Raw genomic sequence first — 20,483 nt, 5'->3', positions numbered from 1 at the left:
TTCCAATTTAAAAAAAAATCATGTTTAACATGACACAGAAAGGGTGATAGACACTCAGCTTTTGTGATTAAAAGGTATTTCTGGACATCATCATCATTGCTTTAGGTTTTCTGAAAGTAAAGAATTCTGTTATTCAACTATTTTCAGTAGTGGAGGAAGGTTTTTATACAACTTTTTATTAATTCAGAAGAACCGCAATTTATTTTGCCTAGGGAGTAATTGCCCAAGGAACACAGCAACTAAAAGAAAAGCTTCCAAGGCATCATAACCAAGGGCAACATGCAATTCTACCAAATATATCTATCCCAGGCATATAACTGTGAAAGAGCCTTTGCTGAAAAAGTATAATTTTTTGTTTTGGCACAGCAGTAGACTAAAGAAAATAAGTGAAGAAAGAATTACTTGTTCCRAAACTTTGGTAGTCTTCCATCTAATTTCCAAACAACTGGCTTGAAATTGAAGCCCTTATGCATAAAAATGCACTGAGACACCCCTTTTGTAAGAGGAAAAGAAAGAGACCATCCCCACTTTATTTCTTCACTGTCACCCAGGGTAAAGCATAAGGAATTCACCAAAGCTGACATTTCTTAGAGAATACTTCCCAAAACTGTGAAGTGATCTTGGGTGGCCCGTGCCTTCCATGCCTCTGCATTAAAACTGGAGTGCTATATACTGTTCAGATATTGCCTATCATTTTTGTAGCTGAAATATTAAGCTGCCTGGCATTTTCTTCTGCTTGCTATCTCTAGGCTATTGGCTTTACACTATCGATTCAACTCAGAGTCCCTACAGAAACACTAAAAATCAGCTCAAGTAAGTATCCGTAGAGCAGGGAACAGAAATAAATGTTTTCTATGCATGTGCAGCAAATATGGAAAAAACAAAAGAAAACTTTGCTTGGTCCTGTTTCCTTGCAAAATGTGTATTTCAGTGGAGAAGCTGTATGTTTCCTTGTAAGCGTTCATCTTGCGTCCTCGCCACATCTTTGAGGCAGACACAGGGGAAAAAATGGTGCTGATGAGAGTGAATCAACCCTTCAAGACGTGTAATGATTTCATAGTCAGGAAGAGCTAGGCTGGTAATATCGAGGCCTAGCATCTGTGAGACCACGTCTCGGAAGTCTGCCAGCTGCAAGAGCAAACAGGAAAGAGTTATTAATAAATTAAATATTAAGTGAAGAAAACGCCTGTAAAAACACATGCATGTATACATACATACAGATGCAAGCATTTGTATTAGCAGTGCAAAATATAAGAATTTCTGCCATTGCTCAATACTGAGGAGTATGGAAACAGAGCCTTTTGGGGCATACTTAAAACAACAAAACAAGTTAAAAGCTGGGATGCTAAGGATTTTGGAATTTTTCCTCACAATTTGAAATGTTCCTCAGTATTCATCACAAGCATACCTCTCCACCTGATTCAACAGTGAAAGCTGAGGAGAGGATGGGAAGAGGAGTTGTACTTGACTTGGATGACTGCAAACTATATAGACAATTGGAAACACCGGCAGGCACATGCCACAGCATGTGCTAAGGTGCTTGTCCTGACCTCAAGCTCCTGACCCCTGCCTGCCACAGCTCCCCTTGAACCTGCACTTGCTCAGGGAAGCCAAGGCAGGAGGAAGAAGTCAGAAGAAAGGTGGTGGGGGTGGCACATCCCTGGATCTCTCTTTGACTTGGAATCTGGATGCAGCCAAGATTCAGACAACAATCTCAGAAACACTCGTTTTGCTTCTATGAGGAGCTGCTGAAAATATATCACATGAAGGTTATTTGGCAAAGTGCTTAAAGAAACCATTTTTCTCTTTGCAGTTCCAAACAGGCAGACATCCACAAATAACTGTCATCACTAGTGACCCTGCCAGCAACTAGATTAAAAACTTGAGACAAGATGAACATGAACCCTGAGCTGCTCTCCTCAGCTCAAGATATAGGTCCTAACAGTTAAACTTAAATGCCTCTTAAACAGGTAATGCATTACACTGCCCAAAAAAACAATGCCCTAATGCTCCTTATCACCAACACATAATTATAAGAGAAAAAAGTTCCTATTAAACAAAATTGGCTTGTGTTGCTACCTATTTGTACTTCAAGGTCTCGTATCCCAAGCCTGACAGAGACCCCACAGTAACAGAAACTTCACAAACCATCAGGAAGCCAGACTCATGTTCTGGTGTGGTAGCACTCACTGCACTCAACTTTGACAGTTATGGGTAAGAAGGAGTACAGACAGAAATAAAAGTGCCCCTAAAATACATGGCCATCCCCAAGAATACTGTGCAGAATTCCAAGGCAATTATATCATATTTGAAGCAAGTAGCAAAAACCCCTATAACATGAAGGCCAGATCCTGAAGCAAGATATCAAGTAAGGTCTCAATGCCAAGATTTTGCCAGAGACAGTTCGCTTTGCTCCAGTATGAAATCTAAGGAGCTAACACCAGTTCAGAAAAAGAAATATGGAAACCAAAACAGTACATGGCACTGAAGGACTCTGAGAATTCATTCCCAGCTATTTGACTTATTAAGGCAGTACAACGCCTTGGGTGAAATGCTGTAACACAATGTAACACCAAAAAACCCAAGTTCCCATATATTTTCTTCAGTGCCAGTACCAAGCCTGTAGGTGACTGATGTGATGCACTGGCAGCACGCTAGAAAAGTACAACGTAGTGGAAGCTAAAGGTTTCTTAAACATCTGAATCACAGATGGATCAAATGGGCAGCAGAGCTGGAATTTGTTTACATGCATATTTTATGTAAAAAAAAAAAAAAATCAAGGCACTCCCCTTTTAAAGATCCAGTCTTTGGATTAATTATACTCCCATAAGATGTTTGTCTATACAACTAACCCAACTGATGCCTTATCTTTGCTATTCTAAGCTGTTCAACTTAATCAGGGCAATGGTGAGTATACCCAGCTGAACAACAATCATATTTTTATGTGATGAATGGACACTGATTAATGAGTTGGCAGCATTTTGCCAGAGGTAAGAGATACAAATTAAAAGATACATGGAATCATCTCACTCTACTTCTCACAGAAAAATCAGGTCATAGCTATATTGATTGGACAATAAATATTTCCAATATATGAATGTATAATTTAAGTATATTCAATAACATTCATCAGCAAGTAACCTAAACAGGAAGACACACACAGCCCTTAAAGAAATCCTTCAAGCCATCCACTTATATGAATTTTAAATTGAGGATTGTTTTTCCACTTTAAGGGAATAACACTTAAAAAAAAAATCCAACTTTTCTGATGGTTATATTGTGGCAGATAAAGTACAGTACATACAAAGCTGTAGTTCAAACAAAAGGCAGCAAAAGTGTTGACTACAAAGAGAAATACTCTCTCTACATAAACTGACAAAGAACACCATCGCTCTTGGATGCAAAAATGCCAAGCCAAGGATATCAATCTGAGTTCTAAAAAATCCAAACAAAAGCAACAAAAGATATACATGGGACTATTTTTAGACTTCTGTAGTATGCCTCACATGAAGTAAAATGCATGTTTATATTCCTAAGCACAGTACTGTATGCACATCATGAACATCTTTTAAAATTTTGTACTAAAACATTTAAGGACCTAGAAAAAAGATTAGATGAAAAACGTATTTCAGCTTTAAAAACAATGCAACATAGGTATTAAGAACACAACAGTTTTGTTGAAACACTACAAGCTAATAGAAGTACCACATAACACTCTATTTAAGGCCTTCTTCAACAGCAGTGAATATTTCAAAGCTAGTCACAATTTGAAATAAAGGAGAGGAATAATAAGAGACGAACATCAATAAAGACTTAAAATGAAATATTTGCTTCAGAGGTAAATACTCATGCTAGATTTTCTTTGCATCTCATCTCCAGGGAGTAAAAGTATCTAAAGTAAAAGAGGAGAAGAAGAAGAAAAGATGAATGCAATTGAGGACATTAACCCAAGATTAGGGAGAGGAGGGGGAAAAGGATGCTACATTTTATTTGCACCTTGTACCTACAGGAAAGTAGAAGGGTGTCTTATTGTATCAGAAAAAAAGGAAAACTAGGACTGAAGAAAATCCTTATAATAACGGAAAAAATGTGCAAATGCTTGTACAAGCTGTCAGCCTATCCACATCAACAATTCCATTAGATAATGGCAGTTTCAGTTTCTGATAGTTTTCTCAGCATACACACACACACACAAAGGTATGTTACTGAAGTTATATTCAGATTAATTATATAGATCCACGCACAGAGAAATACATAACATCTGCATACACTACCACTTACAGAGAGACAGAGAATATTGGTCCTGTTTAGCTTCCCAGAGAGAAGAACAAGCGATTCCAAAGCAGGTGAAGAATTACATTTAGTTGAGGAGGAGGATACTCCTCAGGTAATAGTTCAAGAGAATCCAGGAAAAAACTCATGCATTTATTAGTGAAAGAGAGATTTTAGAATGAATTCTCTGATTTAACAACACCAGGGTTATCTTAAGGCAAAATTTTAGTTAAGTAAACCATTAAGATCCAGGACAGTATGCTATGAATACCTCCGAAATTTCTCATATTAGCAAAATGACATTACTGCTAATTCGCACTGCAGGAGCACAAGACTTAGGTTTTACAAACAGCTTTTCTCCCAGTTCAGCAGTATAGATCCACCTGCAAGTGCTCAAAAGGTTCCTGTGACGTAGATGATTGTGGACTCTGGTGAATTGTAAGTTAATGGGTTTTTTTTATTAACCCAGAAACACATTTGTGTTCTTTGAATTTACGGCCTATGCATGGTAATATGTAAGTAAGTTTTGTATCTAAGATATATGAAAAACTATACCTTAAAAAAAAAAACAACTAAGATTCTAAAGAATTTTTATGCATCTTCTCCAAAATGGGATGTAAATTGAATATGTTGCAGTGCACAAACAAAACAAGGCATAGATTTATCTTTCATTCTCTTACATGTATAACTTGAAGTGCTTTACCTCTCAGAGTCATAATTGCCACTTTAGCTCAAATTGCTGCTTTAGTTTGAGCTAGTTTTTCCTCATTTATGAATGTTCACACAAGTTTTCAGCTCAGCTGGATAGCTGCTCTACCTATACCACACTCTTATGTTCTGAATGACACCTAGCACTTGTCCAGCAAGTATACACCTACCTGTCTCTCTCTTTTTGCTACTTCTGCAAGGGTTGTTTTAAGCATCTTCATTTCACTGCTAACTGCTTCTAACATATTTTTGGCCTTTTCTTTATCTTCATTAGCTTCATGCTTCTTTAAATGAAGTTCTGATTTGACAGAGGTAAGTTGTTTCTCAGCCTTTTCTTTCATTCTTTGCAATTTGCCTTGAGACTTATTAAGTTCTTCTATTGTTCTGTTCTGCTCCAAAGTTTTGATCTACAATAATAAATGTTAAATCCTTCACACATTTTCATCTAAGAACAAATAACAAAAATGGCTAAGAACACACATTTTAATGTGGTTTCTTATGGATTCTTGAGGAAATCACACATATGTGTGAACTGAAAAGTTGTTAAAGCATATTGGCCAATTTCAACTGAATTAACAGAAAGACTATTGTTTCAAAGACAGTTAATTTTCTACGGGCTTTCATGAAAAGAGACAACAGAACATACAAAAGCCCACAGTGTGAGTTCATTCTTTGCTAGCCACTGGAAAATCAACATGAGAGCTGCCAAATGTTTTGCCAGAGAAAATCCTTCCGTTGAAATTTGCACCTACTTACCTACTTCAGTCAATCAGCCATAAGACACAAAGTCACATAAAATCAACCATCCCTAGTTCCAGTAGTTGCAAGCTATCAGTGATTGCAAACTACTTGTTTCCACCTGAGTCAAAGCGAATAGTTTATTACTGCCACAAGGTAATAAAACACAAAAACAATGAAAATTTAGCATCTTGCCTGTTTTATGTGAAAAAAAAAACTTTTCTCCCTACTGGTAATCAGAATAGATTTTCTGTGAGCTATGTATGCAAAAATAAAAGATTACAGCCATACTGAGAGGAGAGGAAGGGATCCCATCTTTCTTGTAAATTTGAAGATTTACCTTGTGCTTTACAGATGCTATTTAGTGTACCAAGATGGACTGCAAAATATCCAAAACATTGTAATAATATATTTGTTTTCCCAACCTAGATGCATTTGAGCAGTTCTCCATGAACACTTATAAATGAACTCCAGCTGTATTCAAATGAAACAGAAAAATGGGTGGAAGCACAAATGTAACCTTTTAACTCACCTTAAGTTCATTGGTTTCAGACAGCTTGGCTTTGAGATTGGTATTAGTTTCCCTTGCCAGATCAAGCTGCTGCTGTAACCTCTCTATCACTTTATGCAACTTTCTGACAGTGAGATTGGCCTCATCCCGCTCCACAGCTAAGACTGTCCTTACTTGCTTTTCTTCTTCCAGCTGGGATATTTTTTGCCGCAGAAGGTTCATGTGCAACTCTCTGCTCTCAAGTTTTTCTTTCTGAGTCTTCAACTAGTTTTAAAACCACAAGGATATTTAAACCAGTATTTGCAAAAGACAATGGTTCTACACAGATTGTTACATAAATTTATTTCCCTTGTTCCATGTTTAACCTGAACTCCCAATCCTCTTTTGAAAACTCTGTAAAGCAGTATACACATATGCATATGTGTATACATATACAAACTATATATACATATAGTGTGTATACACACACTAACTTGATACCTCTTATATTATTGCTAATTCATTGCACTTCTCTGTCCTTAAGCCTGTGCACCAACTTTTAGAGTGGATTTACATGTAGATTCCCATCCTATTAGAATATAAATACTTGTGCATAACATAACATCTGAGATTGTCTCAGATATAAGACACTTTTCAAATGCAAGAGGTTAAAGACACATTCATTAAACAGACAGTGGTTTAAGTGGTCATAGTTAAAGATATTCCATCTCTAAGCAGTATATTAAGGCTAGTGTGTAAGAAGCAGAGTCAACATACAGAAATAAGAAAGCATTCATATACTCTTGCAAAACAAAGTCCAGCAGCTTAGTTTTATAATTTTGGTGCTCAGGGAAATACCTGTTTTCTGCTTACCTGAGGTGAACTACCAGGCTTTACTCTGGAACATCTGAAGACTATTCACACACATCCTCCCTGCTAGAGAGGTGGTTACTTTCAGAAAATCTACAGTGTGATTTTAAACACAACCTGCACAGATTATCAAGATTCCTAAAGGGGCACAATTCTTGTTGGAAATCCTTAGTGAAGTGCAACCTATATTATACTAGTTTCTAGAGAAGTTGATGCAAGATGCCTTCCTTCCCGGTAGATCCTTCTAGATTTAAATATTGTCAGTAATTGTTTAAAAATATATATTATAAATGTGTATTGAAAAATAGACATACATAAATATGCATACTATAACTATATGTTTTTGAAGAAGTTGTGAAGAGCAGTATCATGTATTAGCTAACTAGCAGTTTTAATTATTTTAACATGCAGTTTGATTGCACAGTTTGCAAAAGTGTTTACTATCTTCTCTTTATGTAGTGAAGCCTCAGGCTTCTGCCTCTAGCAAGCTATCATTGAAATACAACCATAACAATGTTATCTTTGAAACAAACAGTAAAAATACATCTTTTTTGCCTACCTTCCTTCTTAGGCTATATGCCATAGTCTTATTTTCAATCACTGCATCACCTTCCAGTTTCACTAATTGCTCTACCCGAGCTAGAATTGCATCCACATTCATATCAAATCCAACCTCCGCTGCCACACGGTCCAGCTTCATCTTCTTATTAAGTTGTTCCAGAAATTTCAGATACTAAGATGTGAAAAAATGAGAAAAGGATAATAAAACTTCATTAAAAGTCTCTCAGTATAATTTAAAGCAATTGCCCCTACCCTGGCAACCAACTAATAGAGCCAACAATCATTATCCACAAGAAATAAGGCACTGAAAGGATATATTTATAATACACACTCCTGATAAAATTGCAAATTCTCCAATTGTCCTTTTTCAATCAACATTTATTTTGTTCATAAGTCCCTGGACCTACTGTATTTATCTTCTTCGCAAGACCAGCTTGTCTCTTGCTCCTCTACAGCAAGAAAGCCACTAGGTGTGTGTGTCTGCTTCTGACTACAGTTCCCTTCTGTGGCTCTGCTGTTCTACGTGACCAGGCACTGGCAGGGAGGAGGAAGAAAGGACAGCCACACAGTCTTCTCACTTAACTGGAAATGCCTGCCCACTGCTGGGAGCTCTGGCTGATTAACATAGGTAAAAATGATACCAGGGATGCCAGAGGAGATCTGATATGGTATGAAGAGATACAGGAATGTTAATATGGTCATTATTTTGCCCTACTTTGGAAAAGCAAGTTCTAGACGTAATGGCTATTAATTTAAAAATTGCTCCAAAGATTATTTTAATTGCTCTAACATGAATTTCATCTGCTGTACTGATGTGTATACATACAGCATATCAAATATTATTTAATCTTTTTTTTCCTTCCCCCCCCCCTTTTTTGTCCTTTTTTGTTAGCCCTTTAAAAATTACATTATTTCCCTGGTCACAATTAGCACCTCTTGTGAAAACCAAAGTTCTTCTTTTCACTAAGAACCATATTTTACTTCATTTTCTCTTACTTCTGGTATATTTAATCTTTTTCTATTGTCCCTGTTTAGCTTTCATTCATTTTGCATCCTGATATGATTTTTATCCGTACACACATGCTATTCCTTTATACTCCTCTTTAGCCATGTATTTCCACGTTTATACAATTTCTGTCTGATTTTCTGATCATTTAATGAGCTCCTGATGCAAACACACTGGGAATTTTATTACCCTTCCTGTTTTTCCTTTACACTGGAACTGGTTGTTGCTGTGCTCTAACACATTTTTATTCAGTAACTGCCTATTCACCTATCCCTTTCTTCTCAGTCAAGAGATTGCTCTCTCAGTTTTCTAACTTTGCTGAAGGCTGCCTTTTTGAAGATCATTTTCTATTTCACATTGTTTTCACTCCTTTGCTAGAAGCATTTTCACTTAATTCTACCTTTATATTGTCAATTAATTCCATTTCTTATATGCTTTTTTCCAGAACTGCATCAAAAAAAACAAACAAAAAACCCCACTTCCTCTAAAAAGCTTCCTCTAACTTCTTGAAACATATTCCAAGAATTGGAACTATACTTGTTTTGATGTGTATTCTGGTAATTAAACCATTGTCACCAAATCCTACTCCTTGTGTGTTGGAGAACATAGTGTTTTCTTACTGTGTTAGGTCCCCCCCCCTTTTTTTTTTCACCCCACCTTTCCCCAGGTACATTCAGCAAACCTGCCTCTCATTTCTTCCTGAACTTGGAGCAAGAGTATAGCATCACCTTGCTATATACAATGCAAATCTCTTCTTTTTCTCCTCCTTTCTGTCTCTGTGGAACAAACTATACCATTTTATAGAAATATTTCAGTCCTGTGATTTACACCAAGGAATCTGTGGGCTGCTGGAGAATTTCTCTATACATTGTGAATTTTAGATTAGTTTCGTCTATTTTTTCTTATATCTCAAGAGAGCATAAACTAAAACTGAAGGCAACTGACATTTCTGTTGCTGCTCATAATCTTTTCAAAGGAACAACAGAAGAAAATCACAAATAAAAAAATAAAAACCTCCTGGTCAGTTCCATAACTGTTGCTTAAGCCCACAATGATAAAAGCGGAAAGAATCTTTTTTTTGTTTCACACTGCTTCCAGTTCAAAAAGTCAAAAACAACAGCAGCAGAAGCAAGCACTGATGCTGTTCATTAACAGAAAAGAACAGCAAAGATTTCTTTATTGCAACAACATCTAGAGAAAAAATAAGAAACTAAGGCCACATGTTCCTCACAGAGGAAGCAGTGAAGAAATTCCATTTCCTGTTTGCTCCCAGGGTGGTTGATGCTTTATTCATAAAAGTTGTTGTATTGTAGACTAATATAAAACTGCATCAAATTGTTAGTTCTTTGCAAACTCAACAATTGCTCACTGAAGCACTGATCTTGACTTCGTAACATGCTACCACCCACCATCTACTTTGCCCTTAAAGGTATTGAATGGCTGGTTTAGTACTCCAGGAATTATGTCATTTTCCAAAGTCTTAAAATGTGGATATGTTCCAAAACAAGAGCATGTTCATTCACACTATTAATAGAACAATTTTGGTAGCCACAATGGTCTAAGGCTATAAAAGAATCAAGGACTGCAGGACCTTGAGATGCTGTGGACCAAATAATATGCTAGAGAAAGGTGGAGTAGCTTTGAGATCAGAGAATTCTTGAAGGTCTTCTGATACAGATACTCTTATATCTCTTTTTTCACATTAAATGGACTTTGAAATCAGAACCTTATCTACTTTTTCCAGTTAAAATTGTTAGTCAAAGAAAAGATATTACTATGCCACACATGCTTTACTTTGCTAATTCCCATTACTTGCAATACTGTAATATTCAAGCTGATCAATGCAATACAGTTTACTATCTCTCCAGCTTTACTAACTTTTATACAAAAGTAAATAACCTATGCAACTACTTTTTGTTTCTCAAGCTTCAAACCATCTTGCATCATATCTCCAGACAGCAATTCCTCTTCCAAATGTTTCAGCTCATCCTGGAAAGTCTCAGATAGTTTCTCAGCTTTCTTGCTCCTCTCCAGAGCTTCCTGGTACAATGCGGTCTGATTTTCCAAAGCTTCAGTCAATTTAGCTATTCGAGTTTCAAACTGAGATACCATCTAGGAAGCAAACAAACCAAGAGACAGGGTTAGGTGGGTGCGGAAGTGTTAGAAAGATATGAAAGATTGTCAAATTGTTGAAAAGAAGGTAAAAAAAAAATCTCTCTTTAAAATACATAAATTTGAAAAGGCAAAAAGAGAAAAATCTGTAAGAAAGTGGCAGGAGTGGCTACATGTGAGACACCCAAAAAAAATGAACAACAAACTATATCTAAGATGAGTCAATCAACTAAAAGGAGCAAGTATCTTTAAACAACTATTTCAATATAAACTAATTTAGACACAAACATTCCAAAGACACTAGCTAGCCAGTAATACCTGGCAGTCAACTAGCTTCCTTTAAAAAAGGGCCATACGATCTCCAGTCTATCACGAAGTTGAGTGGAAAAACTAGATAAGAGCATTTTAGAAAATACACACAATATGTAGATGAGAACTTAGATAAGAATAACTAAGTCTCAGAGGAGTCCTTCTCAACTGTTAACATGTTTTTAAAGGGCACTTAATCAAAATATTTTGCTAAAAGCTGTGCGTGTGTGTGTGTGCGTGTGCGTGTGTGTGTGCGTGTGYGTGTGCGTGTGCGTGTGTAAGGCTAAAAGGATAAAAATCTGACAAGAAACTATATGATGATTCTGAAAACAGTTATAGCTCCACACTGTTAACTTTGCAACTGGTTGGCAATGTAATGGATTTTAAATAGTAAAGTATTTATAAATTAATGCTTGACAACATCTGATTATACCACTGCCAAATACTGAATTACTAGCTTTATTCAAAAAATTGCTTACTTCCCTCTTTCCTTCTCTCCTGTTCTTACTGTCATACAATTATCTGGTTAGATAATTCATTGTTGTGCATTTGTAACTCAGTTTTCAGATACTCATCTCCAAACAGTCTCTTCATTTTAAACATCTGTTTGCCTCATGTTAATAAAATGAACAATAAGCATGCAAAATTCCCATTAATTTTAATGACACATTAAGGCTTCCAACTTCGCTCACAATTAAATACAAACACTGGTTTGTAYCAAAACTGCCTGAAAAACACTGAGAAATTACTGTTGCTTGTACCGTGGTGTAAAATACTAAACAATAATAAAACCGTAAGAACTCCCCCCCACACACATCTTATGCTTTTCTGCATCATATATATCACTCAGTACAAAACACAGATTTCAGTAACTTGGTCCCACAAAGATGTGGTGTTGTCAGAGAACACAGAATCCTTTTATCAGACTGCAGAGTGGATCTACAGTTAGTCCAGCTGCATGGGGTTTTTACATGCTTCAAAACACCATAAACACAAAAACTATCATAGAAGGTGTGATCACAAAGTCATCAAGCTGTTAGTTTGTCTTCAAGAGCATCCAGGAGTGGTTTTCCTCCTCAGCTTACGAACAATCAACAATTTAGGGATTTCCTGAGAGTTGCACCCTTATTATCTGTGCCTTTATCCAACTGCTTCTTAAGGCTGTACTTTTGGTCCTGCAGTTCTGAACTCCTCTAACTTCCAGTGCCAATGACTTGTGCAGTTCAGTCAAGCAATGTGTAAAGAAAGGGACTTCCTGTTGCTTGTTTTAAAGTGGTTACTTGAAAATTTGCTTGGATGCTGCTTATTTCTTGTCTTGCAAGAAATTCCAAATACTCACTTCTAGAGGGAGCTTTTACAGAAGCATCAATAAGTTGTACTGTTCTTGTTTTGTAAGACGTTATCTTAAACTTCCCCTGTTTTATATGCACACATGTGTGCACGTAGTACAAAATTTTTTTGAGATCTCCACCAGCTGAAAAGCATTAGAGCTGCCACTGCTCTTGTCATTGTCCCTATAACTTGTAACTGTATTTTGCTTTACTGTGTCCCACTCACTGTTCCAAGCTGAAAATTTCTTGCCCTATTGAGTCTTTTCTTGCACGGAAGCCTCTAGATACTCTCAGGGCCCTTTCTTGTCCTTTTTAAAGGCTTTTGGCAGGGGGCGGATGAGATTATCACAAGTATGTGTAGTATTCAGAATGTAGCAGCATCATGGATTTATACAGTGGCATACTTACGGTTTTCATTTTCTCCTCCACTCTTTTTCTAACAATTTTTCATATTCTAGTTGCTTTTTTTTGGTCACTGGTAAGCACTAAGTCAACATCTATATTACTCTGCATTTATTAATGTTTAACTTTGTCAAATTATTTTCCACTTGTTATTTTGTTTGGAAAAATATAAAAAAACAAACATGCAGCATCACCTATCTTCCTCAAAATGTTATGCAGATGGATTGCAAGTTGCAACATGCACACAAACATATGCACAGACACAACAAAACAATCCTGATTCTACAGCACAGAGCTCTTTTGTGGCAGCAAAGGAAAAGCAGATAGATCCTAAAATTAAATAAGTGTTAATGGCATTGCAATTAAAATCACTAAGAATTTTGTCAAAAAGAAGAATAGGAGATTTCAGTGGGAGCCTAATCAGTTTCAGCATTTAGGAGTCTGTTATATCAATATACATGGCTGAAAACTGATACAATTAAGACAATTTAAGATCGGATCAGCTGTTCCTGTCTCAGGTCAGATGGGCAGGTAGTCAGGAGAAAGAGCAGTTTCAGCTATAATTTAATTTGCTGTGACAAATCTGCTTACACTTGTCAAACAGAAAGGACTGAACCTGCAGACCTTGTACTGTGGCTGGGCTTTGTATGAACTGTTAGCATTTGCTTGCCTTGGACTCCAGGTCCCCGCGTACCCTTCTGACATGTTTTAAATAACAAATGACAAAAACACCCAAGAGCTGTCCAATCATATTCAGATGACAYGCATCATATTATAACTGCTTGAAAAGATCTTTAGGACAGTAATTCAAATCAGTATCTTAACCCTGCAATAGAATATTTATCACCAGACACTGTCATTGTAAATGCTGATTTTTTTTGAATAAAGTTACAATTTTTGGTAGTGTTAATGGCTAATATGCAGGCCATGAATAACTCAGATGCCCTTCAGACACTAAAAGCACCACAATTAGGGCACCTAATCTTCAAGAGCATTTGAGATTACACAGAAAATCTGACTTAAAGCCAGAACAAACAGTTGTGATGAATGCATTTCTCACGTGCACTTTAAAATTTAAACTTTTCACAGCTCTGTTTGACAGATGCATGTGCAGACATAAGCCAAATACAACTAACAGGACTTGAATGTAAAGGTGAACATTTTGCCGGTGGCAGTTGAGTTCTTGAGCTCTATCAGGATGATACTATAAACTAAATTCCCAGAGTAACAGCAGAGAAGACAAAAAAGAAAAAACAAAAAACAAAAACTGTTTAGAGAAGGCATCAAAGGGCCAGTCAGGGAAGGGAAAGTTCTCTTCCTCCCAAATGCTTGCGTTGTCTTTTCCTGCACATGCTAATTCAGTTTGCAAGGCAAGTTGCTTGCAGCAACACCATGAGTGAAATGAAGCAACGTATACTCAGGGAAAGGACAGCCTTGACTGTAACCCTCCTTCCCCGTACTGGTGATTCATTAGCAGATTTTCAGTCTCCAACAGAAAGGCACTTGGCTGTTGGATTCGTACCTAGCTGTCTTAGCATTACTTCTAGATTTCAGCCACACCACAAAGTGGCTTCTCTGAAACAAGCTAGCCTGAGCACCAGCAACAGCACAGGCCGATTTACCCTGCCAAGAAATTTATGACTCTCATTTGAAGGTCTTTTACATCAGACTTGACAGTTTACTGAAAAGTTTATGAGGAATCCTTTCTCTAAGAAGTATCTGAAGACAATTAATCATTTTCACGATTGATCGATGGTAAAGCATACATATCCTAAAACAGAATATTATATCCAAGTCCTGCAAAGAAATTCACCAAAAGATGCAATGGGCCTCTGATCAAGAAGGTAGGACCAACACATATATTCCTTACAACTGGAGTCTTAAAAAATGCTTTTAATTCTGATTTCCAGAAAGAAAAACAGTTCACTGCAAAACAACTTTTTGGATGACATATTTTATGTTCTATTAGAAATGGACTCATAAGTGCACGATATTGGCATTTTAGCTTAGTTATTTCAAAGCCTTTAATCTTAATATAGAAACCGTTCTGAGAATAGATGCCAGCAATGCTTTAGTAACATAGTTCACTTGAGGGCAACGCAGACAAATTTTTCCAGACCTTTGAGTCATAGCAATAAAACACTAAACATCACTTAATATATTTGGTAAATACAATCATTCACAAAATTTCAGCATTCAACTGCAAGGACTATATTCACCAAGCAATATTACACTTAAAAATAATATTTTTTATTCAGGAACTTCCTGAGCCACAACTGTTTGAGAATGGACTAGCATTCTGGGGAATATTGCTTTATGTATTAGCAAGCAATTGCTATATTTGCTGGCAGAGTCAGCAATGGCATGCTAGACATATCTGACATGGCCCCTCTGCTATTTAAAAATAAACCAACAAAACAGGCAACCACAAAACTAGCATCTTAGTTCCACAGCACAGATTTAGGCAGCAGCAGGTTAAAGCTGACACCTGCTGTCTTAGTAATAAAGGCTTTCTTTCAGCACATATATTTAATTTTAATAGCAAAAATACTGAAAAATAGACGTCTTCATTTTCAGGCCAAAAATGTAGATATTTCCCGTTGCAAGGGTCAACAGGTCTTTCTGGGGGAGTGAGAGGTTAGAGCACAGCAACCAAATAAGTCCTAAGACCATTATGGACAAACTACCTGTTTTCTGGAACTTTGGTTTCTTTACCTCTAAAATATAATTATGATTGTTTAGAAAAAAATGAAAACTGATTATTACTGTGCATGTCCAGGAAGAATAGCTAATTATTTATATAGTTAATAGTAGTTCCATGTAACAGAACATGACTTTTCGAAGCAATGCTGTTACTTGGAGAACTAGACACATTCCTCTCAAGAAATTGGAAAAAGCTTGTATTTGCAATGAAATAAAGACTGAGCTTGAATCTCTCCAACACCAGCAGTCTGCAAAATGATCAAGTGTGCAACCTACCATGTTAAATAATATTAAGGAATAAAATCAGAAACAATAAGAACTGAAACAAGTAGTATGTAAATATGCACATACTGCAGTATATCAACAAAGAAACTAACTGTTCAGTGTAGTAAACAAACAAACCTGACCACAGCTGAGCCTTACAAAAGATGTAGGTCACCTAAAATCATTTCCCAGCAGCAAAACCTTTTGCCCAATAACTGCCAGTCTACTTAAATTTCCCTTTCTCAGCATCTCTCAAACTAAGCAGCATCTCAACTGAGTGCACAGTATGCCAAGCAGCAAATAGTACAAACACATATGCACATAAAATTCTCATTAGATTTTAGTTCTGAAGCATTTTGATTATGACAACAACATCCCATGACACATTATAGCAAAACTGTAAAGATGTTAAACATTTTCACAAAACTTGTCTGTTTTCATTGAAATTTGGCACGCTGACTCTCAAACTAAGGTTTAGGAGAGCTAGGTTTTTTTTCAGTTCGGTAGAAACAGCTTTGATTTAGTGTGTCACTTTTTAATTAAATAACAGTCCTCTCTGACAACATTGTGCTCACAAAATGAATATATGCCCATATCAACAAGAGAGAAACTTCAGTACTCTCACCAACTGTCAGTCAGGGCTGAATACAGATGTTGTTCAGACTGTGCTAAAGCCTAATTTGCTCTCTTAATTTAGTATACTGACTCCCCTCCCTCCTGAGCTGTCTCTTCTCTACCTGTACATACCCCTCCTTTGCAAAACAAGCCCAAACCCTTCAATCAAAAGCATTAGAAAGCTCGCCTGTCTGGCTACTGCCTTTCTCCTGGATGGTGAACAGTTACGGTCTCAACAATGTTTAACTGGAAGTGAAAAAACACATTTTTCTAGGTGCAGGCTTTGAGGACTAGAGGGAAAGGAGTTGCCCCAGGCAACTGTGCACCCCATCAGTTATGTCTTTGAGACATAATTTTGAGAAATAGTCCAGTCCTTGAAGTCACTGGTGTAGCAGAAAATCCACACTTGCTAAGATGTTCATCGAAATCAGAATGACCATGCTGCCACTTCTGAGATCTGCTAAGAGGCACTGAAACCAAAAGTTTCAATGTTTTAACCAAAAAAAACATTCCTTGTCTTTTCTCATTAACAGCATTTATTATTTATTTCATTCCTGATCCCTTGCTATGTAATAAAACATATATGCTTTTGGCCTAATAATATCAAATCAGACAAGCAAATTACAGTTATCTAATTGCAAAATCTAAGCAGAAGGAACCAACACTTAAACAGATAAATAAGATAGAAAAGAGCTAAAGAGAATAAATACAAAAAACTTGAGAAAATCTAGTAGTTGCTCACTTACTATGTCTTTACTCTCCTCTCTGCAGTTTATTTCTTGGATCCTCTCCAAAATGGCCTTCTCAGAAGGCTTAACTATTGCAGATCTACTGCTGAGTAGGGTAGCAATTTGCTCTTTAAAAGAAACCAAAGAGTTTTGAGCAGTCCTGGCCTCTTCTAGGCTGTTCTTCAAACTTCCATCTAGCTCGCTGGAAGATCTCTTCAGGTTGTGCAGTTCTTCCTTTGAGGCTTCCCAAGCTTTCTGGCTAGCAGTCAGTTTGTCCTGGAGGGTACTGATCTCAATCTCCAAACTCTGTCTTGCTATTATAGCACTGTCAAGATCCTAAGACACATGAAAGATTAAACCAGGCTTTAAAAATCTGTTAGAACTCCCCAAAGCAGGCAGCAAGTCAGAGTCAAGCTGGTATTGCAACTAGAGGAATCAGGACCCCCGTTGTTCATATGGGGCCAAGAACATCAGGGCTTCACAGGAGAATTCCCACTGAAATTAATGAAAGCCCAAAAGATGCTGCAATCACACTGTAGATTTACCTTTTGCAATGACCTGCAAGAGTAATACATGAATGAAATTTGGAGGTTAAACATAATTTGGGGTTGTAAAACAATTGCTAGATTATATTTTCATTCAGAAAATGAGACTTAGAAACCCAGTAGTGAACAAAATGTAATACAAACAAAGCCAAAGTACCACGTCTGGGAAGAAAAAGCATGAGTACACATAAAACCTTTAAAAACAGTGTTAAGAACAGAATTAAGCTTCCCTGAATGTGACAAAAATTCCTGAGATTATTTATGTACAGAAATAGTGAACGGGGAGGAGAGGGGGAGCAGATTAAAAATATATATATAAGAAGAAGAGGAAAAAGTTAAAACAGCACAAAATAAAGTGCAAATGCTCAAATACCAATTTCATCTTAAAGAAGAAATGTCATTTTGTCATGGTTCTCATTTAGTCTCTGACAGCCACAATACTTTCATTTGAAGCTCAGACCTTTTAAAAGTAATTTTCCCTCTCTCTTCTGATGAACCAAGACTCAGTTTGGAAAGTAGAAAAAGAACCAGTATATATATGTTTTGTATAAAGTATTGGCCCAACATAGCAGAGCAGACAGACAGAACTGTGTATCCCGACCAGTGACACAAAGGCAAATGATGAAAGAAATATGAAAGAAAAATATCCCATCTAAACATAAAGAAAAAGTTTGTTTTATTCAATCAGCTTTTGAACCTCCTTCCATTATCCAGGACAGTACTATTAAGAGTGATTAGATACTTACATACAAGGATAAAATCTGCAGTCAAATCAACTAAAGGTGTAGCAAGGAGTATGTATGTCTTCATTCCTTGAGGTACTATCTGACTGATAGGTACAGACTGGAAGGAATGTTACTTCACACAAGACAAAATTAGACAACTGGATGGCATATTTATAGGGAGTAGTTAAATTTCTTTAGAAGTTTCCGTTGCCTAGAGGAGGCTCAATAACTCAGCTGATATCAGCTAAGATTGCTTTCATTGGTATTAAAGAATTGTAGCACAGTAAACCATTTATCCTAATGGCATACATGCTAATCAAGCAGTAAATCTGGGAACAATCATACAGCTAAGCAGTGAGGATGGACAGAAAAGGAGTCTGGGAGGCACCCTTGGAAATAAAATATAAACATACCATACTAAAAATACTAAAATTTTTAAATAGCTTCAAAAAGACAAACTTGCAAACACATAAATGAAAACAAACCAAAACAAACCCTGTCATTTAGGTAATTATTTGTTACTACCCATTTCTAAAGTAGTCGTAGAACCCTCTGGAAACAAATGTTGGCATGATTCCTTGTCATTTTCTCTTTTGTATTCTAAACAAGTTCTATTAATAGAAAATTCCCACCTTTGCTGAGAATTACATTACAGTAATTACAGCAAAGAGTAAAGCATGGTTTATTTCAATTACAGTTTTCAGCAGTCTCTATTTTTCTTTTCAGAGAAACAGTGCAAATGTAGTTTGCTAGTACCAGGGAGCTTACCTAATTACAATAGTGTTTCAAATTGTGAACATCTGCAAAGAAACACAATTGAATCAAAAGATCAAGGTATAAAATAAGTAACTGCAAGCCTGCTGATGCCAAAACATGAAAAATACATACATGCAATTTATAGAATGAGAAGTAGTAAAATTGAAAGCTTTAAAATTCTGAACAATTTTCTTCAACAACTATCTTGAATGGAGAATGTTCACACTGACTAGCTTAAGCAAGGTCAGTCTGAATGTAGAACAGTATCTGGAAGTTTGGATACTACAATCTGTAAAGGTGCTATCCCAACTAGAAGTAAAACCCTGAAAGCCTAACGTGTTCATTGTAGGGAGATAAAACAGTTTCCATCCCTAGAAGACTGAAAGAATGCAACCATAACAGCTCATGTTTTCTCTTTGGTTCCTCAATGGGCTAATGTCCCATGACTCTGAATTATATGAAGGTTTTGTACCTTGTAAGGTACAAAGGGTATGTACCTTGTCAGGTCAAAAAAGCTGGCCAATTTTGACATAGAACAAAATTTTGAAAAATAAGAATAATTACAGGAATTACATAAATTAAAACAGAATTAAATATAATATGGATTTACCAAGGGTATATAGTGTCAGATAACTGACAGACACAAAAGATGAAGCAAATCTAAAATGGATGCATTTACATGCTGAAATAGAAAGCAGTGCCAAAAATGCTTAAGCTATCAGAGACCTGAGCTAAAGGGTTCATGTGGCACAGTGTTGTACTTAAATTTACCAACTCAAGTCCAAAGGTAGTCTATCCACACTCACCTGATAGCAGTCTACCTGCACTAATAAAATCTGACTCTAACCTACAGAAGATGTAAGAGTATTCATAGCATTGCACAAGACACTGGCAAGGCCTCATCAGAAATAATGTATTCAATATTAGATGAGCCATATTCATGGAAAAYGCATTCAAGCCAGAACAGGTGGGGAAAATTACTTCTATCTTTTAAATGGAAAGAAACAAATTATTTTATAAGAAAAAAAATAAAAGAGCTGGATTTAACACTGTAAAGCAAATTCAGGGAGATATGATTGCATTAAAAAGGCAGAAGAATGAAAGGGGAGAAACAAGGAGGGATAAGATCTATATAGTAATAATACATATCTTTACATCTGAGGTGATCACCCTATTGATCTCTCTCCAGAGATTTAATTAATCACAGAATCACAGAATGGTTGAGGTTGGAAGGCAGCTCCAGAGATCATCTAGTCCAACCCCCCTGCTCAAGCAGGGTCACCTAGAGCACGTTGCACAGGATCATGTCCAGGCGGGTTTTGAATATCTCCAGAGAAGGAGACTCCAC

The 20,483-nt window shown here is 36.6% G+C and overlaps 1 protein-coding gene across 1 annotated transcript in view; it reads right to left on the bottom strand.

Moving 5' to 3' along the window:
• Positions 1-912: 912 nt before the first annotated feature.
• CCDC170 (coiled-coil domain containing 170) overlaps positions 913-20,483 on the bottom strand; it is a 48,117-nt gene continuing 28,546 nt past the window's right edge. Inside the window, exons 7-12 of the mRNA XM_026083666.1 lie at positions 17,128-17,445; positions 10,557-10,757; positions 7,638-7,811; positions 6,251-6,493; positions 5,151-5,387; positions 913-1,128 (exon numbers count right to left, since the gene is read on the bottom strand). Coding sequence (XP_025939451.1) covers positions 928-1,128; positions 5,151-5,387; positions 6,251-6,493; positions 7,638-7,811; positions 10,557-10,757; positions 17,128-17,445 — 1,374 coding nt within the window. The 3' untranslated portion in view covers positions 913-927. The remainder of the gene's footprint in view (positions 1,129-5,150; positions 5,388-6,250; positions 6,494-7,637; positions 7,812-10,556; positions 10,758-17,127; positions 17,446-20,483) is intronic.

The sequence above is a fragment of the Apteryx rowi genome, unplaced genomic scaffold (genome assembly GCF_003343035.1).
Source record: "Apteryx rowi isolate R43461 unplaced genomic scaffold, aptRow1 scaffold_118, whole genome shotgun sequence".
Lineage (NCBI taxonomy): Eukaryota > Metazoa > Chordata > Aves > Apterygiformes > Apterygidae > Apteryx > Apteryx rowi.
This window is presented reverse-complemented; position numbering and strand designations above follow the sequence as displayed.